At 35.8% G+C, this 23,824-nt stretch overlaps 1 protein-coding gene across 2 annotated transcripts in view; it reads right to left on the bottom strand.

Moving 5' to 3' along the window:
* Positions 1–15,511: 15,511 nt before the first annotated feature.
* The window catches only part of AUH (AU RNA binding methylglutaconyl-CoA hydratase), a 32,623-nt gene continuing 24,310 nt past the window's right edge, over positions 15,512–23,824 (bottom strand). Inside the window, exons 8-10 of one of the 2 annotated variants that reach the window (XM_034410024.3) lie at positions 21,908–21,958; positions 20,040–20,087; positions 15,512–18,753 (exon numbers count right to left, since the gene is read on the bottom strand). In XM_034410024.3, coding sequence (XP_034265915.2) covers positions 18,676–18,753; positions 20,040–20,087; positions 21,908–21,958 — 177 coding nt within the window. In that variant the 3' untranslated portion in view covers positions 15,512–18,675. The remainder of the gene's footprint in view (positions 18,754–20,039; positions 20,088–21,907; positions 21,959–23,824) is intronic. The other variant, XM_087886022.1, reaches the window with a different exon arrangement.

The following is a 23,824-nucleotide window of genomic DNA, read 5'->3' as shown; positions in this document are numbered from 1 at the left end:
GCTCGCGCAGGAGAGGTGTCAGGTGGGAGCGTTATGTCGCTCATAAGTACCCACGCGGCCGCATTCTGCATCAGTTGGAGCCTCCGAATGCTCCTCAAGGGGAGCCCCATGTAGAGAGCATTGCAGTAGCGACCCCATGTAGAGAGAGTTGCAGTAGCATTGCAATATGATCCACTTATAACTCAATACTTTAGAACACAGTGTTATCACTAGATGGGTAATCCTCGGTTTACATCAATTCATTTAGTGTCCGTTCAAAAGCACTGAAAAAAGTGACTTATGATCATTTTTCATACTTATGACCATTGCAGCATCCCCATGGTCACGTGATTTGCATTTGGATGCTTGACAATATTTATGATGCTCGCAATGTCCCGGAGTCATGTAATTTTGCGACTTTCTGACAAGCAAAGTCAATGGGGAAACCAGATTCACTTAAATTAGTAACAGTGTTACTAATTTAAGAACTGCAGGGATTCACTTAACAAATGTGGCGAGAAAAGTCATAAAATGGGACAAAAACTCACTCAACGAATTTTTCACTTAACAACATAAATTTGGGGCTCAATTGTGCTTGTAAGTTGGGGCCTACCTTTACAGGCTTTATAAAATTCCATAGCCTTGAATATGAAAAGCAATTTCATTCAGGTATTCCTCATTTAAGTGACGACAATTGGGATCAGCAATTCGATTATTAAGCAAAGCGGTTACTAAGTGAAACCGTCACTTTGCTTATGATACAAATGCAATGAAAATGTTTAAAGACATTTGTCAAAGCCACAACATGAATGATTTTCTTGTGGCCACAATTCACACTGCTTAACTTTGCAAGCTTTGGAGAGTGTGTTTTAACACCTGCAGCATCTACCTTCATGATGCCAGATTCAGACCAGACTTGGAAATCTAATTCATATCTCTGCTCCTCAACATTAACAGAGTGCCAACCTCACCACGTTGACAGAGCACTGGGAGATGACCGATGGAATTTTTGACATATTGCCGCTTTAAAATTGACTCTATTATAAAGGTATTTTATTTAATGATAATATCTAAAGAAAGAAAGCACATGCCATATTATAATATATAAAGGAATTGCTGACTGCTTCAGCTTGGGAAAGAAACGTGCTGACCACGTGTTTTTGAGGAGAATGTTAACTCTGAATTATTTCTGTTCCCTTAAATAGTAAGATAAAAATAGTGATTTCAATTAAGTATCCAGTGAACTTCTATCAAGGAAACTGTTCTCAGATAAAGGACTGCATGCACAGAAAAACATGATTTAATATCTATCTTCCTGTTTCTTTATTTTGCCTTCTGCATGAGGTCATTTGAAACATCAAATGGAAAGATGTTATTTTTAAATTCTCTTCACTTTGTTTTATTAGGGAGAAGTGTGAAATGTCATCAAGTAGGGATATTGCCTATAAGTTTAGAAAATTGCCATGACTAGAAACCACAATCCTGTTAGCCTGCATAGGTCTTCACTCATATTTCTGCCCTAAATGAGAGTAGAGTAGAGCAGAGCAGAGCAGAGCAGAATAACAGAGTTGGAAGAGACCTTGAAGATTTTCTAGACCAACCCCCTGCTCAGATAGGAAACCCTATACTATTTCAGACAACTGGTTGTCCAATCTCTTCTTAAAAACTTCCAGTGCTGGAGCACTCACAACTTCTGCAGACAAGTTATTCCACTGATTAATTGTTCTATCTGTCAGGAAATTTCTCCTTAGTTCTAGTTTGCTTCTTTCCTTGATTAGTTTCCATCCATTGCTCCTTGTCCTGCCCTCAGATGCTTTGGAGTCTAGGTTGACTCTCTCTTCTATGTGGCAACCCCTGAGATATTGGAACTCTGCTATCATGTGACCCCCTAGTCACATTAACACTTCACGTGATCATAAACACTTCTACTTCTTTGTCGATTTCTAAGGAATTGACTGATTGTATTGAAAAAAAAAGTATGGAAAATAAGCTATGCTCATAGAAACATCCCTCTGCCCACCTTATTAGCTAATTGCATGTACTGTATCTATCTTTATTTCTTCTGGATATGCAGTTCAGCTTAGTTAGAAAGTACCAGGTTAGGGAAGATAGTACCCAACAAGGACAGAAGCAACTATAGGTAGTCCTTGACTTACAACCATAATTGAGCCCCACATTTCTGGCTAAGCAAGACAATTGTTAAGAAAGTTTTGCCCCATTTTACGACTTTCCTTGCCACATTTGTTAAGTGAATCACTGCAGTGGTTAACTTAGTAACATGGTCGTTAAGTGAATCTGGTTTCCCCCATTGACTTTGCTTGTCAGAAGGTCACAAAAAGTGATCACATGACCCTGGGATACTGCAACCGTCATAAATATAAGTCAGTTGCCAAATGTCTGAATTTTGATCACATGACCATGGGGATGTTGCAGTGGTCGTAAGTGTAAAAAATTTGATGTCACTTTTTTCAATGGTGTTTGTAACTTTTTTTTTTTTAATTTGATTTATATGCCGCCCTTCTCCGGAGACTCAGGGCGGCTTACAATGTGTTAAGCAATAGCCTTCATACTTTTGTATATTTATACAAAGTCAGCTTATTGCCCCCACAAACTGGGTCCTCATTTTACCTACCTTAGAAAGGATGGAAGGCTGAGTCAACCTTCAGCCTGGTAACTTTGAATGGTCACTAAACAAACTGTTGTAAGTGAAGGTCTAACTATAACTAGAATAGTTCATGGTGTTCATCAGTCCATGTACATTTATGCATTCAAGGGAGGATCAATGTCATATTGGCATAATATGATTGCTTTTGGAGAATATTGTAAACAATGATGGTCTGAAATCTATTCCTGGGAGAGCAGTCCAAGCCAACTTTTTTATGCATAGTTTTTATTCAAACTTTTAAACCAAAAGATAAAAGCTAACACAAACTAATAGAAAGTAAGGAAGAAAAAAAAAGTAAGAAATCAAAAGAAAAAGAAAAGGTTCAAGAAAAAGAAAATAGAAAAGAAAGGAAAAAAGTATATTGGCTTCCGATATTCTTCAATGCAGCTATAAGTACAAAACTATTTTAACCTCCCTCTCTATAAAATTTCATCATATTACTCTTTTTTTTCTATAATGTATCCTGTAATGTAAGTCACAAAGTTCTTTTTTTTTGACATAAAATCCATAAGAGGCTTCCAGCGTGCAATAAATGTAAATTACATCTTTTTTTTAATCAAAGAAGTTAATTTATCCGTTTCAGCACAACCTGAAAAACTTTTTTCTTTTTTTCTCTTTACTTCCTATTAGTTTATGTTATCTTTTATCATCTTCTTTTCTTTTCTTTTTAACAAAATTGTATATAATAAAGCTACTGTTGATTGAACTTGTTCAGCCCTAACAATCAAGGATAAGGAATGGGCATAATGGCATTGAGTTCATGTTATCAGAATAGCAAGAAAGTCAAGAATACGCAACGATAAGGGAAAACATAGTCCTGTTTTTGTCACATGGTTGACTGGGTTCGTTGAGGAGGTTAAAATGCTGCAGAAACACTACAAAGGGAACAGTTAACCCAGTCAACAAATTCTACGTTAGATTCAATCCAAATCAAATACAGCCTTTCACTGGGCTAAATTAACTTCACTCAGGTATTTCTGTACTATAGAGCTGTTGATGACGCAAATTCTTGCTAATATTATCCAGGTGCTTCTTGGAGAAAGTGAACAGGAACTTTACATATTCAAAACAAAAAAACTTTGACCCAGTTTGAATGACTGTGTCCTGTTAGAATCACCAGTAAGGAGATTTGAGAGAGTTAGGGACTAAGTAGGTTACCTAATTGGGTTAAATGTTTTGTGTATTCAGGCATTCATGCTGCAAATACCTAATTAGTAGAAAAATATTTTCTTTGTTTTAGAAAGTTTACATGTATCTTATATGGGAATAAATACCAATTAATGTACTAGAATGTATATCTGAATAAACATCTACAAGATTTTATTAGCTAGGTTATTTAATATTTGTAGATGTCCAGGCTAAGCCTGAGGGAGAGGTCAAGCATTTCATCAGTCTCAAGTCCCTTTGCACCCACAGTCTAAGTTTAGCCCACCCTGAAGTTTATTGACTTTTATCTACCACCAATTTGCTTTGACTGTTAGTAATTCAGATTCTTGTAGAAGCGTGAGCATGCATTAAACCTGTATTCATTTGAATGACCTTGGCTCCTGATGTCTTGTGCTTTCTTTAAGTTATTGAGTCAGCGCTGTCCGAAGATGTTTTCATGGTCATGTGGCCAGCATGACATCACACTGCAGTGCAAAGATACAGTGAAACATGGAATAGGTGGTACCTATTTATCTACTTGCAGTGACATGCTTTTCAACTGCTAGGTTGACAGGAGCTGAGACATGCCTACTAAATGTCTAATAAGTAAATAAACAAAATGCAGCAAAATGTAGAAAAGAAGATCTGCTTTTTTTTCTTGATCACTTAGAATGGGAATACAAATTTCAAATTTAACATTGTAAGCCTCCCAGAATTACCATGTGGTGAGATGGGCAGCCAATAAATTTTACAAATTCATCACAGAATATTGTGTAATCTGTCACTGGCTGCCTTTTTCTGGAGTCCTTCTAGAAGGATACCCATAGATCAGTGGTGAGATTAAAAAATGTTTAATACCAGTTCTGTGGGTGTGGCTTGGTGGGCATGGCAGGGGAAGGATACTGTAAAATCTCCATTCCCTCCCCACTCCAGGGGAAGGATACTGCAAAATCCCCATTTCCTCCCAATGGGACTCAGGAGGCAGAGAATACATGGGGGCGGGGCCAGTCAGAGGTGGTATTTACTGATTCTCTGAACTACTCAAAATTTCTGCTACTAGTTCTCTAGAACTGGTCAGAACCTGCTGAATACCACCTCTGCCATAGACACATATTCCCTTTTTAAAGCTCCATTGGATGTTACAATGTTATTCTTTTAATTAAATGTACTTTGTTGTGATTGGGGGCAAATATATTTAGACCCTAGTTTTATTTTGCAACTGTGTAGGCACAGCTAGGGTTTTCATCTCACAACAATTTCTAGAAAGGCCACTAATCAAGATAGCTTGTCAAACCAGCAGCAACAACAAAAGCTCCTGAGTACTAATAAAGAACATTTATTGCCTCCCAGGTTATTGAGGAAGTGGACAATGGTTCATGAAAGTATTTGCATAACCACATTTTATGTAATTCTCGTGTTATACTTTCAAATCATAATATAGATAATGGAAAAAGCTAACAATGGAAAAAGCATTATATTACTACCTGAATCTTGGCCTCTCTGGATTCAGCCAAATCAATGAATGTTGACACAGGGTCATAAAATATCAAAACACAGAAATGTTATTCTGAATGCCCAGTTTAGGAAGCTGTTTGTGTCTAGCTGTTATTCCCTTTCTCCTATCATTAACACTTGTGCCACAAAGTTATAGCAACATATACTGGTTCAACTGTTGAATATTACTTGCCACACTACTATGGCAAGCACTAGTAGTGCTTAGCCAGCGGGGCTAAGCCAGAGAAGATGACAATCAGATGTCAGTTCTTCGGCTTCAGTATAAATTAGCTTTGTATAACAGCATATATCATTTTAGGAAATGTATTTCCATGCTAACTCCCAAACCAATTAAGACTGTAACCCCAAATATTTCAGAATAAAAAACAAAGTGAAAACAGGTCTGGTGGTTATTTTTATTTATTTGAATCAGGATGCAAAGCTGCTCTAGGAACTATTTACAAGGGATAGGAAAAAATAGCTGTTTTGGATTCCCTTGACAATTGCTAACGCTTGCTTGAGCAGCTGGGAGCTATAGTCCAAAATGTTAAATGACTGTTTTCAACACATAATCATATAGGAAACGTGACACATAAACCTAGATATTCCCAATCAGCACAGTATTTCTCAGGACCAAGAGAGTGAATTTAGTTCTGCATGGTGTTTCTTCTTGTCTTCAAAGTCCAGTCATTACTCCCTACTCCCCAAATTCAGCGGTGGGAATTCGGGAGAACCGGTTGTTAACTTTCTGAGCAGTTTGGCAAACTGGTTGTTGGAAGAAATCATTAGGGCAGAGAACCGGTTGTTAAATTTCTTGAATCCCACCACTGCTCAAATCCATTTACTGGTGGAGATAAGTTTCCTCCATCTTCGCTGATAAAACATGGGACAAAGGACCAGGCTCAGAAAACATGCTTCTTTTAATGCTGCCTTCTTCAATCTAGCTCTCTCCAAGTGTATTGGACTACAATTCCCAACATGTCCAGAGAATATATCAAGGGTTAGGAATAAGAGGAGTTGTACTACAGTATAGCAAATCAGGAAAACAGCAGGCCATAAAAGCTGCAAGAACAAATCCTCCTATTGAGTCTCTTGCATATTAGTGTGCACAGGGGGCTGCATGAAGTCTGGTGCCCTTCCCACCATTGATCAATGAGAGAATCTAGCAAGGGAGAGAGAGTTGGATGAAGGAGAATAGTGGCTGGATGCCCATTGTGCTAAGAGTGAAGCACAATGGAACCTCCCACTCAGGGGTGGGTTCTACTTACCTTTACTACCGGTTCGCAATGGGAGCGCGGGCGCATGCGCAGATCATCAATTATGACGTCCAAGCAAGTGGGCGGAGCCTCCCACCGCTTTTACTACCAGTTCTAAAGAACCAGACAGAACCGGGAGCAACCCACCACTGTTCCCATGTTGACTGTGAGCCTTTGCGTTCATGTGTAAAGGGCCCAACGGGTAGGGAAGCTGGAGATCCAAAGTTAAAGTATCTTTAGAGGGCAGAGATAGGGAGGGCAGTTATATCCAAGTGGTGACAAGCAGGGGTCATTATGACAGGAGTCAGAAAGCAGGCCACATGTAGGGAAGATGCCCCCAATGTTTACTACTGGTGGTGTCTTCTGGCCGTCTGCACTGACACCTAGGCCCGGCAGATCAATGGGGCCTGGGGTTTTTGATTGCTGCTGCTTCTGTGGCACAGACTGCTGGCACAGTTCTGTGCTGGTTCCAATTGGTGTTGATCAGCAGTGAGAAGTCCACCTCTTCCCTCCTGCTTTGTGGGGTGCCACAGGACTTGGTGCTTGTACATTGCCCAGAATCCCTCTGTGAGGGACATAGATTTTTTTTTAATTTGATAAATTAATTGAATGAATGAATGTATGAATTAATCAATCAATCAATCAATCAAATGGGGAAGGCTGGGAAAGGATAAGTGATGCCTCTTCTGGCCTGCAATGGTCCATGACCCAAGCAAGCTAAAGCAATGATTTTGAGCTTTAGGAAAACAAGCTCAAATTAAAATATCCCTGTATGAGCAAGTCTGCAAGGAAGGTGCTACAACTGGGGATTATCAGATGGCCATATTTGCAGTTCTATTATCTCTAATCCATCATTTTTTAGTTGGTTGGACCTGGCAATAGCTGCTTATGTCTTTGTTGCCTGATAACGTTTTGGAAACTATCTGGAAGTTATATGTGGTACAGAATAGGGCTACTAACATATTACATCTATGTTAAAAGCTCTTATCCTGATCATTGTTTTGGGACACAATTTAATGTCCTAAAATCTCATGTCCTAGTCAAAACTGTGAGAGATAGTTTGTATTAATATAAAAGATTATAAATACCCTACTTAAAAAGTTGCCCTTTAATTAAAATACTGTATCTGATGGGGTTATGCTGAGGCATAGAAGAATATGAACTGTGGAAATGAGTGGCCGTTTTCCTTTTTTTGCAACTGAGGATAGCTCAAATGATCAAAACATACTTACAGGATTTAAGTTCATACAAATACTGTATATCAGTACCCAATTATGCCTCATCTTTGGAAATTGTTTTTAGTCTCCTTAATATAACGAATTTCAGCTTACTTCAGCATTTGCCAGGAAGACTTTAGATGGCAAAATCCAATTTGTTTTAATAATCACTGGTAACATACCATTTTCTTCACCACATCAGCAATTGTTTTTCTAAATACAGCCCTAATGGGCAAGAAAAAAAAACACATTACAGTACTGGATGTTGTGACACCAGAAGGGCGAGATTTTATAAAAGTTAACATCTCCATAATCATGATTTAGCAAACTGAAAACAGCTAAACCACAAAGGAAAACACAGCGCGCACACACAGCCTCACATACATAATCATTTTTTCCTTCTTTTATCTCACAGATTTCTATAATAAATTGGTTGCTAAAGAAATCTGATCAAATTGTGACACAGTATTTTGAAACTCTTCATGGAGTTCATTTGAAACATAACAAGTGGCCTCTTATCTGTGTACTATTCCAAGAAGGAAGGCATGCTATTTCGTCATCCCAGCTGAAAAACTAGCTGGCTTCGCACGTAGACCCAGAGAGAAGACAGACAGAGAGTGAGCTTGCACACATACTAATAAACAATGGTAACCAAAACTCTTTCCTTTTCCCCCTGCTGCTGTTACTGCTTGCTGGAACTGGAATGCAGGAAGAAGCATCGCCCAGATTCCTAAGAACTCAGTTAAAGTCAATGTTTGACTTTTTATTTGCTTTCAACCGTAGCTGCAGTTTATTCTGTGGTAGCATTCTTGTTCCGCCTCTCCCAGCTGAATAGGGATGCATCTCTCACCAGGGTCGTGCACCCTTTTTACAAATAGACCCACTGAAGAACTTACGTGAGCGATGCTTACTCATGCTTAGTGCTGAGGCTGATCATTTTCCAAGCAGACAAACATTTCACTGAAGAGGGGAAAGGCAATGTTGCACCTTTTCAAGTTAAAAATAGGCTTCTGTAATTTGGGGATATGCAAAATTAGTTGCAGCAGGAGAGGCTAGCATGTTGCTTCTTCCCGTGTCAGTAGATGGATCAATAGCTCTAACCAGCCCAACCTATATAAAGAAAGATATTTTTAAGAAGACTATTATCTAGATATAGTGGCTAGGGTCTAATACTAAATCATCTTGGGATATGTTAGGTTTTGGCTTAGTGCTGTATGTAAATACTGCTGGTGTGGCAAATTATGTTTTATAGTTTAGTATACTAATTGGGAGGGACGCAGTGGCTCAGTGGCTAATACGCTGAGCTTGTTAATCGAAAGGTCAGCAGTTCAGCGGTTCGAATCCCTAGTGCTGCGTAATGGGGTGAGCTCCCGTTACTTGTCCCAGCTTCTGCCAACCTAGCAGTTCGAAAGCACGTAAAAAATGCAAGTAGAAAAATAGGGACCACCTTTGGTGGGAAGGTAACAGCATTCCGTGCGCCTTATTGGCATTTAGTCATGCCGGCCACATGATGACGGAGACGTCTTTGGACAGCGCTGGTTCTTTGGCTTTGAAACGGAGATGAGCACCGCCCCCTAGAGTTGGGAACGACTAGCACATATGTGCGAGGGGAACCTTTACCTTTTTATACTAATTGGGTTGAGAGGAAGCAATTCTGGGCCTGAAGTCACTGAGAGCATGGCTGGAATGCTATAAAGTTCAAAGAAAGCATGGGCTAGCTAGATTCAAATCTTTGTTTCATTATGGAGATCCTTGTATGACACAGGACCCATCTCAAGGGGGGCTGTTTTGAGATTAAAATAAAGAGAGACACTCAATGTATTAGCCCACTCCAGAGAAAAGCTCAAGGTTAAAACATAGCAATATATACATAAATAAGTAAATGCTTAGCATCTTCAACTGGATTAATCAAAAGCAAGAATAAATAAGATCATTGGAATAATTATGAGAATAGTAATGGCCAGAAAAGAATAGTTAAGCTTGATTGTTGAAGAAAGACATCTGACTATTTAGAGAAATTACACTTGTACGATTGTCACTATTTCCAAAATTAATCATGTGTAATACTTTGCAATCCAAAAATAAATCATCTATGCCCTTTCCCAAACAAAAAGCTCTTTTCTGAACTTGGAAGCTGAACTACATTACCAAGAAGAAAAGGCTTCGTTTTTGAAATGTGAGTTTGAAAAGTTTGAGACTTTCATATTTATGTGATGAGAATTATGTCACAAAGTTAATCATTCCCAGGATATAAACATTCAGGCTAATGAAAAACTTCTTGTGCAAGCAGTCATTAGTCAGGAGCATAACATTGCATAATGCTTTCTAAAACATGTGTTATGTGATCAGAGTACAAGGCTAACATAATACAGACAAAGTGTTTATGCCATATGCTGACCTTTCCTAAAACAGAAATGGATCCATGTGACGTGCTGTTCTTGCCAACTGGAACCTAATGCCAGTAATTAAACTTGATGATATGAAGGAAGACAAAATTGTCTTCTTTTTAACCTTTAAGAAGCAGCTTTCAAGTTCTTACATTCTGCAGTAATAAATGTAACCATAGTCACGTTGTCCACCGGGAACATCACTTTTTAAAGCTGGAATCAATAAAGACTTCAAATGGTTCCTGGCATTCGTGGGAGAGAAAACACATACTCATATAGATACATGTGCGCACGCATGCACTATCACACACAATTGCTTTATTTGCCAAAGAAGTATAAAGGTCAGAGGAACAGAGACAGCCAAAAGAATGCATGGCACATCAAATCTCAGCACAGAACAATGGTGTTTGAAGTTCTTGAGCAATAACATTAGCAAGAAGTTGTTACTTAATCTCCTACCAGTATTACTGAAAAGAACATTTGCGAAACCATTCAGGCAATCATGCTATAATTATAATAAAAAAGGGGTTTGCAGCATAATTTTAACTCTTTGCACAAATACTTCTTTAGACCTAGCTTAATAAGGAAGAACAAAGAAAGCCATGGCTTGCAAAAGAACCACATGCACTTAAAACTGTTATAGATAGTAGATAGCACATACATAGAAGTATCTTTACCTACTGATGGCATCCATTCTATTTTATGAAATCCTGAACATGGTTGTTAAATGACTTAAATTCCCACTGAAACCAGTAATTTCCCAGTTTGGTATACTCCAGATATATCCTGAAAGTTCCAGCTAGCTTTTATAGTAAGAGAGGAAGCTGCAATGAACTCTGGGAGTAAAGGCAGAATATCATTGCCTTCAGTTTTCCAACTGAAACCAATAATTAGCTGAAGAAATTGATGATCCATATTTGCATTTTCTCTTACCAAAATAAAGCTTAATTTTCAGGGTGCATAAATAGTTTTCTCTACACATAACCATTTTGTAATTTTTGAACCTGCTATTAATATAGGCAACCAAGCTTCTTTCTGCTAGGGGTTGGCTGGAATTAATAGAAAGCAGAAGTGGGTTTAGCGGCCTTTCTAGACATTGTTGTGAGATGAAAACTCTAGCTGTGCCTACACAGCTGCAAAATAAAATTAGGGTCTAAATATATTTGCCCCAATCACAACAAAGTTCATTTAATTAAAAGGATAACATTGTAACATCCAATGGAACATTCAAATGATGTACTTTAAAAAGGGAATAGGCATCTATGGCAGAGGTGGTATTCAGTAAGTTCTGAACAGTTCTGGAGAACCAGCAGCAGAAATTTTGAGTAGTTCGGAGAACCTCTGGCCCTGCCCCCATCTATTCTCTGCCTCCCGAGTCCCAGCTGATCGGGAGGAAATGGGGATTTTGTAGTATCCTTCCCCTGGAGTGGGGAGGGAATGGAGATTTTACAGTGTCCTTCCCCTGCCACGCCCAAGCCATGCCACGCCCACCAAGCTACACCCACAGAACCGGTAGTAAAAAAATTTGAATCCCACCGCTGATAGAAAGTATAATGCAGTTTGCAAAATTCTTGAAAAAAGAATATAGGTTCCACATGCCCCAAATTTTTGAGAAATGTTCAACTGATAAAACTGATAAATATTGCATTAGAATGAAGATATTTAGAATAGTTTATTGATTAGCCTTGCGATATCGATAAAAGAAAAATAAAATGCATAATGTGGTTCCAGGATAAAACAGATGGAATATAATACAGTGATAAAATACAGAATAGAATAGAATAGAATAGAATAGAATAGAATAGAATAGAATAGAATAGAATAGAATAGAATAGAATAGAATTTTTTTATTGGCCAAATGTGATTGGACACACAAGGAATTTGTATTGGTGCATATGCTCTCAGTGTACATAAAATAAAAGATACATTCATCAAGAATATGTGATCAATACAATGAGTCAGCAATTAGTAAGTGAATCTGATACGCCAGTTGCGCCCCTTTCTGGATCGGGACTCCTTGTGCACAGTCACTCATGCCTTGGTTACGTCACGCCTGGACTACTGTAACGCTCTCTACATGGGGCTCCCCCTGAGGAGCACCCGGAGGCTCCAGCTGGTGCAGAATGCGGCCGCGCGGGTGATTATGGGAGCGACGTGGCGCTCCCACGTAACACCTCTCCTGCGCGAGCTGCATTGGCTCCCGGTGGTCTTCCGGGTGCGCTTTAAGGTGTTGGTTCTCATCTTTAAAGCGCTCCATGGCTTAGGGCCAGGGTATTTGCGAGACCGCCTGCTGCTACCGATAACCTCCCACCGGCCAATACGCTCTCACAGAGAGGGCCTCCTCGGGATGCCGTCGGTCAGGCAATGTCGGCTGGCGGCCCCCAGGGGGCGAGCCTTCTCTGTGGGGGCACCCGCCCTGTGGAATGAGCTGCCTCCTGGAATACGATTGATCCCGGACCTCCGGACCTTCCGTAAAGCCCTGAAGACGTTTTTATTTCATCAAGACGGCCTAGCCTAAATGGTCTTTAATTGGGATTTTAAATTTTATGGAATTGGGGTTTTAAATTTGGGTAGCCAATGATTTAATTCTTTTAATTATCTTAACTTTTGCATTTGTATATTTTTTAATTTTGGCTGTTCACCGCCCTGAGTCCCTTCTGGGAGAAGGGCGGTATACAAATTAAATTAATAAAATAAATAAATAAATCGCCCTTGCAGGATACCTCAATTTGTTCAATGTGTTGGGTTCATAGCTCAACTGCCTTATTAAAAACTTGTTAAATAATGATATATGTAGGATAACCAGGAGAAAGCATTCATTCAGAACTATGCAAAGGATTGGTGCCATGGGGCACATAATGCAAAGAAAAATGGAGTATCAAAATAGTTATAAAACAGGTAAGAAAACAGCCAATGGTTGCTATGTTATAATCTGAATCTGTATGTATTCCTTTTTCTGTACAACAGTCATTTGTGTGTGTGTCCCTCTGTGTGTGTATGTGTGTGCTTGTGTAGAAAATATTCAGCAGTAATACAAAGTAGAGGGCAGTTTGGGAACTGCCAACTTCTTGAATTTGGACAGTCAAATGAATGTGTTCGTTCAAATCTAGCCTGCCATTTCTCATTTCTTGTTGTTGCTTTTAGACAGACAATAGAGAAATAAAGCTTGGCCTTTTTCACATGGTGTCACCCTCTAAAAATATCCATCACCTACTGGCAATTAATTTGGAAAAAATCTCCCCCTCCATCTGAAAATATTTTTTTAATAAGAGAAAGAGAAGGGATGAGGGACGAAGAAATCAAATAAGAATGAGACTTGTGGCAGAGTGTCCTCCCCATATTCGGCTTTAATTTAATTTATTGTCCACAATTATCCATCTATTCCTGGCACAACATCACTGCAAAGCTGTATCTATCAGCATGAAGAGAAAAAAAAAGCCCGCCACCTCCACTTAATGGGATAGTGTTGGGATTGTACATTTTGGACACGACTTCTAATGTTAACAGCAGCTTCATCCACAAATAATTCTTCAAATTTCTCTTCATTTTATTTTTAAATTAAAGTGGGTTATTTTTCATCAATGGGGATTATAAAATGGTACAAAACACACAAGAATAGTTTCTCTGTCTAGAATTAGATTTAATGATTTGGGAAGAGTTAATTGATAGAAATGCTTGAACCAAAAGTATACATGCTGATGAAATGTTGATGAAGACATAGCGAAAGGAAGTTATGCAACTTCTATGTTTCATCACTGGAACAATGGAGTTTTCAGGAGTACTTCACGTAGTGATATGAAGTGTTGCTGCTGAATCTTTCTCTCTCTTCCAGGCTCCCACCCAAGTTTGTTATTTCAATCTTTTTTTCCCTTCTCAACCAGCTGGGGAAATAGTTTGAGTATCTATGGTTAGTAAATGGAAATACCAATATAAGCCAAATACCTTAAATGAATTAAGTGCAATTCACCAAAATAAGCATGTTCATAAGTAACTGAAAAACATCTGGTACTTAACTGAATATCAACATTGCAAAATTTGGAATCTTCTTCCTGAATTCATTATAACAAGAATCCTCCTGAATCCTTGTGAACAACAAAAAGGACATTTGATCATATTTGGTGGACAAGTAAAAAACCTTTAAAAAATTGGATTCAAATAGATATATTGATTGAAAGGATTTTAAAGTAACAGTAAAATAAACAATTATGATCACAGGCTTTTACAGTGGAATTGACGGGCAGTTTGAAAAAAATAATAGAACTTTGTTGTTGTATATTGTATACACAAACTTGGAAAGATTTAGCATTATCCATAATGGAGAAATGGTTGGTGAAAATGATAGAACTTGTGAGATGGCCAAATTGACTTATTTGATAATTAGACTGGATAGATTATAGAAAGAGAGTTGTGTTGTTTTAGAGTACGAAGGCAAATTTATAATTGTACTTTTAACTGTAAAGAAGGGTGGAAGCTATTTTGTTTCTTTATTTTCTATTTTTCTTCTACCTTTTCTCTTTTTTCAACTTTGATTTCTCTTTGATTTATATTGATTTTTTCCATTATATTAGTTTATTTCAGTTTTTATTTTCCTCTTTAAAACTATATGCAAAAATGTACAATAGAATAGTGATTTTGTTTAGATTGTTTTGGCTATTCCTTTGCAATTTTTTTCTGTAATTTGTTGTATAAACAATATAGTTACATAGTTTTGCTTATCACATCAGTAAGATAAATTCTGTAAATAGGAAAGAAATTGAAATATGAGTGGAAATCCCATAAAAGAGCAAGGATCTTTATTTTCCAATAATATCAAATATCTTTATGGTATCTTGCTATAAATCCAGTTTTCTCATAGTGAATTTCATTTCTACTTATTTGAGCTTCCAAAGTTTCATAACAAAAACAAGCAAATATAGAAAAATGGGTTAAGAGGTCATAGCATTTTTTTCTTGGCAACTAGGGCAAGCAATAAATCCAGATGTGTAATTCACCTAGTGATTACATAATGACAATCCATTATACTTCAAAGCTACAGGTTCTCTAAAGATTATGTTCTACATATCACAATGGAACAATGCAATTAGAAAAATTAGCAGTTAATAATCCATGCTTTGGTTCCACTTGAGATAATTAATCTAAGAGTATGTATTATAAATGCATTATAAATAATATATTAATTGGATATTCACTTCAGCAAGAGATAATGCCTTGGATTTTTTGAATTAGTATAATTCCCTTTACTTGCACAGGGTCTAAGAATAACAATTTTTTTTCCTCCCATCTGATTCTTTTCCCCAAAAAAGTTTAAGAAGATTGAGAAATTACTTTGCTTTGAGGTTGGGTGCAAATGGAATCAGCACAAAAGGATTATGTACTGAATTTTCAGTTTATTACAAATTTTAAGGCAATGGACAATTTATTCCCCTTCTTTCTAGCAAATGATTAACCAACATAATTTAAAGAAAAATGAGGAAGAAACATAGGATAAATTATTACCTAATGTGAATAATCTTTCCCCTGGAATTCAATACAACTTAAGATACCATGATATTTTACGTACAGAAGTAACCAGATAAAAGGGCTGCAAATAAATAGCAACATTCTTCTTGTGAAGGAAAACTTGAGATATGTATACATAATTTTCTGAAATCAAGATAATTTTTAAAACATAAGGCATCAAAATGACTAAATATTACAGTTTAGTAAAAGTATTTTTGTATTCCTTTATAAGCACTTCTGATGAATGACATTCAACATGCAATTATTATAATTTCTGTTATTTTTATACACTAGATATATTTAGTCTGAGTAATGTCTGTACACTTAAGTATATTTAATTGGATGCATGACTTTATTAAACATTACATCTTACACAATGAAAATAGAATTTTAATGTTTTTGGAGACTTTTTCTTTCTTTATAAAATTATAATAGATAAAATGGTCAGTCAGCTAGCATAGTGATAAGTCCACTGAAGTACTTTAATCAAAAAGTGGAATATTTGTTTCATTTCATTTTGATCCATTCTTATATTTATTACTGACATGCAACATACAAAATTACATATAATTTTTCCATGATAATAGACAATGTTATGTAACAGAATAAGTATGTAAACAAAAAACTGATATACACTGCATTCATAGATGAAACCTCATTCTAGTTCATATAGTGGGTAGAATAAGTTTCCCTATAAAGGTTAGCATCCAACTTAGGTTAACAGTCAAAGGGCTTTGTGACAAAAAGAAAATACAAAATTTGGGCATCATCAATATGTTTACTGCTTGCAGGTGAAATTAAAAATCTGACAATGAATCCAGATAAGATGTTGCTTCTAAGATGGAAGTGGATTGCAGAGGGAATGGTAATATAATGTATTAATTTAGTTAGAAGCATAAGAATCCTTATAAACCCCTTTATTTATTTGAAGAAAGCAAAGATTGGCCATACTCTTATGGTCTTTTGTTAATTTTAGCTGTCTAGAAAGGGTAAGCTTTCTGAAGTGCAACATGTATTTAGTTAATTGCAGTTTTTTTCTCATCATTCTCTTCGATTTTTTTTTATAACGAGGGGTTGCCTTAAATAAAGCTTGTATGCATGCCTAAACTGTAAATTATAATACAGGAAGTCTTCAACTTACGACCACAATAAAGCCCAAAATTTCTGTTGCTAAGCAAGGCAGTTGTTAAATGAGTTTTGTTCCATTTTTACAATCTTTTTTGCCAGTTTTTAAGTGAATCACTGCAGTTGTTGTTAGTGACACAGTTGTTAAGTGAATCTGGTTTCCCTTTGACTTTGCTTGACAGAAGGTCGTGAAAAGTGATCACATGATTCCAGGACACTGTGACCACCCTAAATATGAGTCAATTGCCAAGTGTCTCAATTTTGATCACGGATCAATGCAACTGTCTTAAGTATGAAAAATGGTAATAAGTCACTTTTTTTCAGTGCTGTTGTACCTTCAAACGGTCACTGAACGAACTGTTGTAAGTTGAGGACTACCTGTAAAACAAAATCAGTGCTGCTTCTTACCTCCTCAGCAGAATGCATCTGCTTTCTAAAATTGAAAGAATTCCAAGCAGACAGATGTTGCAGCACTAGTGACTCCTTTTTTGGAGCCATCAGTTATGTAGAACTCTTGGCTGGCAGTGTCACTTTCTTTGTAGCAATTTCAGTTGATTTGCCTTCCAATGAGGAGCCTTGTTTAGTAGTCAAGACAACTGCAGCAAATTGTATGAACAATTTCTGGACATGTGTAACGTAAGGTGGTAAAGTCTCCTATTATTATTATTTAATTAATTAATTAAGATCCTTATACACACATAATTAAAATGCACAAGTTTATAAGACAAAATGTTCTTGGTTTGTTTTGATTAGTATGTAGAGTAAAACTATCTGATTTATTGTTAAATTGGGTTTATTAATGTATTTTTAACTATGCATTTATTGTTTTAATTCTATTTTACATTCATTCTTGGATTTAGTTAGAATGCCTGTTGTTTCTGTGCTGGTATGTGTGATTCTGTGTATATGGGTGTGTCTACATCTACAGGTAGTCCTTGACTTAAGACTACAATTGAGCCCAAAATTTATGTTGCTAAAGGAGACATTTGTTAAGTGACTTTTGCCCTATTTTATCAGTTTACTTGCCACAGTTGTTACAGTCATTAAGTTAGTAACCCAGTTGTTAAGTGAATCTGGATTCCCTATTGACTTTGCTTATCAGAAGGCTGCAAAAGATGATCACGACCCTGAGACACTGCAACATCATAAATATGAACCACTTGCCAAGTTTCCAAATTTTGATCATATGACCATGGGGATGCTGCAGTTGCTGGGTTAAAAACGGTTATAAGTTATTTTTTCAGTGCCGTTGTAACTTTGGTCACTAAATGAACTGTTGTAAGTCAACAACTACCTGTATACGCACAATAATAAACTCATGTGCCATACACACACAAAAAAAACCCTCAACTCAATCTTTATGTTGCACTCAAATAATCCCAATAAAAAAAGTCTAAGTTTCAGTCTCTATTTTATTGTTAAAATCCTATGATGGAAGCATAGCACAATTAATATGCTGAATAACTCTTTACAATTATACAAGCTGTACAGTTGTTTCAAGAGTATATAAATATACTCCCTGTTGTTCTTTCATCAATTTGGGAAATGTCATAAATTTACACATTCAGATGGAATAAAAATGCATTTGCTGATCTACTGATAAATTTATTCAATATAGTCTACAGTGTGAGGAATTATTTTGTTCCAACAGCAGAACACTTATATAGTTAAATCTCTTTAGGAATGTATATATTTAATTGATAAGATATACAATTCAAAGATGTGGAATAAAGTGCTGTAGAATTCAATGACCTTGCAATTTCACAGAAAAGCCTTCAGGACATATACATTATAAATATCAATCTGTGGTATTTACATTTACTTCCATAGTTGCAGTAATCCACATTCTGAGGCAAAGAGTAAGCTAAAAGTCTTTTATTTCATTTGCATTTTAAAAGAAGTTTTTCTTACTCTCCTTTGTAGCGAGGAGGTCTTTTCTCTTTAAAAGCAAGAAGACCTTCAATTCTGTCTTTTGTTGGGATAGTCTACAAAGAAGAAAATCTTTTTCAATTCTTGTAAGTTAGTTACATTTATATACAAACATCACCCAAAAATATAGGTTAGCAGAAAGATAAGAAAAAATGTAAGCCGACCCATGGCTACAAAATGCTTGCAGCTGTTGTAAATCAATCATGCTCTTTTATAATCAAAGTTTTGCTGGTTATTAGAGATGGGATAAAACTGAGAGTAGTATCTCATATTTGTTCGTTCTGAAATGTAAATCTCTCAAAAAAGAATGTATATATGTAACTATTAATTTTGCAACAAGGATGTAAATTGTGATGTGTAGCTTTTTAAAACTGGTCTTGCAGGAAAATTAAATACTCCTGAAAGAACTGAACAGCAATGGGCATCTCTTTCCAGTTTTCACTTCTGAATAAGCTCTTCTTAATCAAATAAACCAATCACAATTCATGTAAAACAGAATTAGTATGGTGCACTCAAGAATAAAGAAAAAGCCCACCTCCCGTTAAGTCTTCAAAACCTCCCAGACATTCTTAGGATATAAGAATTACCTTGGTACCCAGAATGCTGCTGATCTATTTCAACTTATTATTCAGATTACATAATTGTTAATTTGATAAATTTCAATGGTAAAATAATACAATGGTGAGGAAGACTCTAGATTACAAATTTGCCTGTAACTCACAGGGTTTGCAAGTAGTACAAGGAGAAACAGAGATATTTGTCCCAAAGGTGCTTTTTCAAAAAGCAACTGGACTTTGTTTTTCTTTGAAGAAGTTGTGTTTCTCATTCAAGAAGCTTCTTCAATGAACTGAAGAAGCTTCTTGGATGAGAAGTGAAATGTCTTCAAGGAAAAACAAAGTTCAGTTGCCTTTTGAAAAGCACCTTTGGGAGAACCATGACCTGGATGACTATTATGATGTCTGCATTTCTAAATAATGCTGGCAACACCCACAGAGGTAGGCCAGAGGTAGGATTCCTGAGAATAGGTGTTCATTTCAACACGAGCACTCTAACACTGTAAATGTGTATATATTAATCTGGAATTAAGTCATATTTCTCAGCAGGCATACTGTATATACAATTGAACAGTAAATGAGTAAAGTTCTCACCCAAAAAGTGAGGTACATGAGGTGCAAAGCAAATATTTGTAATTCCTCATCATCAAAACTGAACTATCAACTATTTTAGTTTGATACTGAGTGATGACATTGCAATCTGCATATTACCAATATTTAAACATGGGAAATAGTTTGGGGGTGGGGATTTTGGAAGGCACCAAGGAAAGTTAATTATAATTTCATACCTGAGCATAACAGGCTTCTTCAATTGCCAAACCTGTTAGCAGATCTACCTAAATAACAACAGAAGTGAAATAAATTTAAACAGTGTTGAAAATATTCTGCATACTAGTGCAAAAATGATATTCTTATCAATAATAATAATAATAATTATACTGAGGCTATACTTCAATAGAATCTTAGGTTAGAATTTAATAAGGATGTACGGAATCTGTGGCAGGTTCCAATACCTTTCAGGCCTGGTTATGTTTGCTGGGATTAATGGGATTTGGGAGTCACAGGTTCCCCCCCACATTAAAGTACAAAGAAGCTGTACTTAAAAAGAGTTTTGAGGCCCTAATCTATTGTATTTTTGTGAAATTTTATTTAGAGTTTTATTATACTGAAAATGTGCCCCGATTACAGAAATCCAGCTAATGTCTTTAAAATACTTTTAACAGGATGTCAACATAGTATTCCAAGAATTTATATTCTAACTGCTACATGATGCATACTGCATTCCATTTTATGACTAATTTATATGTATAATAGTAAAATCACTGATATAACATTTAAAAAAATAAACTGAAATGAAAAACCATATAAAACGTTTATGTATACAAGGCCACAAGGGATAAGTGGTCATAGTGAAATGAAATATAAGAAAAATATGAGAAATCATGTGATCCCTAACATTTTCCCACATTTTAATAGCAATTCAATCTTAGCCAAATTCTAAAACAACTAAGTGCATGTAACAGGATATATTCTCCATGTACAGATAAGGGCATTCAAAGCACCATTTGGGATTTCCATTTGAGACCTATTTCAACAAAAATTCACAAATACTTTTGCTGAGTACATTTACTGTGTGCTTATATGCTTCTCATATTCCTTAAGAACTTGGGGATACAGAACTACCTATAAATAACATATATACTTATATAAAGCAATACATAGATCAATATCATACTTTCAGAAAGCCATATCACAAAATACATCAAAAGATAACTTTTGGTATCCCTTTTGAACTTTTTGCATAAAGCAGAAAAAATAAACTTAGGGTCTTTGGTTTTGACAATAAGTATTTTTTAAAAAATAGGGAAAGAGGTTGTATATTTGTATTTATAACTGCTATAAAAAATAGAAGACACTTCTTTATTTTTCTTCTTCCTTTTCAATTTTTCTGTAACTTTTTTCTTCTTGAACTTTAGCTCTATTTTATGTTTTCCTTATTATTTTTTTCTTACTCTTAGTTTTTATTAATTTTTACTCTTGATTTGATAAAATTATGTTAAAGAAAAAGCTTTTGGTCATGCTTTGTAAAAATAGATAAAAGGATAATGTTCACTAAACATTTAAGAAGTCTAAAGATACCAGTTTCTAGTATAATTGTGCTAGAATACATATTTTCAGAAACCTAGTGAGGATAGAAAAGAAATATATTGTTTTTATTCAAATAGAAATTTGCAAGCCTGATAAAAATATGTTGTATTCAAAATACTAATTCAAAAATGAACAAAGACATCATAGCTTAGCAGACTTTCTAATGTTAAGGAATAAATAAACTGATTTATAGGGATTACTCCTTTCAAACTGAGGACTAAGTAAGATATGAGAGGAATCTGCACAATTCGTTTTGTTCTGTGTGCAATAGGAGGGTCACATTCAAACATTCATGATTTTGTGAGGCAATGAAACTAGAAGTATAGTAGTCAGGAAAAAAGTATGGATAGGTTTCAGTTTTCCAAACTTTCCATACTGTGCTTGAGACAATACATCCAACTACTGTTTTATAGATTTTGATCCATATATATCAAGTATACAATTTCTGCATGTACTTTGTCCCTTTAAAAAAAAAGATTAAATAAGATGCACAAATAGATTTTCTTACTTCCATTCCTTGATTTATGGCCAATTTTGCAACTCTCATTGCTATGGGTCCCTAAAATTAAAAAGAAATGTAAGTTTCAACACAGAAAATAAGGTTTGTGATTTTTAAAAAGGATTCAAATATCAAAATTTCATTTTGCTATCTCAGAAGTCAATTGTATTAATTGTTACATTTAGGGAAATGTATGTGGACCATAACAGCATTTGAGGGTAAGAATTAAGACCTAAATCTATAACTTCACTTGACAAGCTGACTTCAGTAAACACAATATTGAATCTAGCATCTTTTATGTAGAATAGGGTTTTGTATTCAAGGGCTTAAAACATATTTCATAATAGAATGAATACTGTATCAGCAATATGAAACTAATCTGGAACTAATGATAAAAGTGCTGGGTTAAAAATCAGATTATGAGTCGTAGAACTTCTACAGGCACATAAACTGGCTTGGTAGCTTTGAGCCAGTTCTTTCTCTTAGAATAACCACAGGATTGTTGTAGGGAAAATAGGAGGAAGGAGGATTAAGTACACCACCATGAGTTATATAAAAAAGAAGTATGATCTAAATCTATAAAATAGATATATGCATGCATATACAAAGCTATATTTAGCAAGTTCATTTATTTATACTTCTATTTGTATTTCTATATTTATTATAGTAATTTTTTATTAAGAAATATTAAACAATATGATACATTTAAAAAAGAAAGGCACTGCAATTTTTGTAAGAATTTCTAGAATATAAAATCTGTAATTGTTGGCCAGTTTTATGGCACCTGCTATATGTATGAGAGCTGAACTCCTGAAAAGTAAACTTGGCATTTGGAAAATTAATATCAAATAGAGCACCAAGATGAGAAAGACCTGTCTCTGAACATTTATACAGGACAACAAAAATAAAAAAGGTTTCTTGGCTGCAAATATACTACTGTAAGCGGTCATCTATCAATTCAAACAAATATATAAGTAGAAAATTTCTTTCTAGTCATCGCAATGTGTCAGAAAGAGCAATGGTCTTTCCATTTTCTACATTGGTAGGTGAAGATTGAATTTTCATAGCTACCTACCCTGTTTCCCCCAAAATAAGACATCCCCTGATAATAAGCCGAATCAGGCTTCTGAGTGCATGGCAATAAGGCCAAGCGCTTATTTCAGGGTTCAAAAAAATATAAGACAGGGTCTTATTTTTGGGAAACACGGTAATATAAGCAGGAAGAAAGCTGCCAATCTGAATGAGAATCAGGCAGCAATAGCTGGAGCAAACCTTTATGATCCCATACATGATCAGTATGGAGCTTAGAAAAACCTTGAAAAAACAATAATAAACTTCAGTTCCAGTAAAATGGTATTGCTCTGGCCTAACCTAATTAAAAATGATAAGCATCAAAAGAATAAAGCAATGTGTCAAGCGCAGGAAATCAGGAGTATAGACAGTTCAAATGAATATAGGTTTATTATATGCTAATACTGTTATAACACTATAAGAATCTGAATTAACAGTCAATGCAAATTGGCAGTAGATAAGAGTCAATGGAATTCAAGGTGTGCTTGACTTAGATCTCTTGGGGGCGTGAAGGGACTTGAGACTGATGACCCATTTGATCCCTCCCTTGGGCTCAGCCTGGTCATCTCCTGCACAATTTTTTAAATGGTGTTTAGGAACTGGGAAAACAGACTATTTTGAATGAAAAAAATACCTCGATAAAGGACTATCTTGTTCTATGGAAAATAAGGAAAGCCCTCATCATAATGTATACGTACATATGTACATATGTACGTACATACATACATACATACAATGGAGAATAAGGACTATCTAGTCTAGGACTTTCATGAAATGCTTCACTTGTGAATTATGTAAAAGAAAAGAAGTGTTAAGCAAGGAAGGAAAGGCTGCAAGATATACTTTACTGAAGAG

Source organism: Pantherophis guttatus, chromosome 2 (assembly GCF_059756535.1).
Source record: "Pantherophis guttatus breed Tessera chromosome 2, ASM5975653v1, whole genome shotgun sequence".
In the NCBI taxonomy this organism is placed as follows: Eukaryota; Metazoa; Chordata; class Lepidosauria; order Squamata; family Colubridae; genus Pantherophis; species Pantherophis guttatus.
The sequence above is the reverse complement of the archived record's forward strand: the minus strand, read 5'-3'. Positions and strand labels throughout refer to the sequence as shown.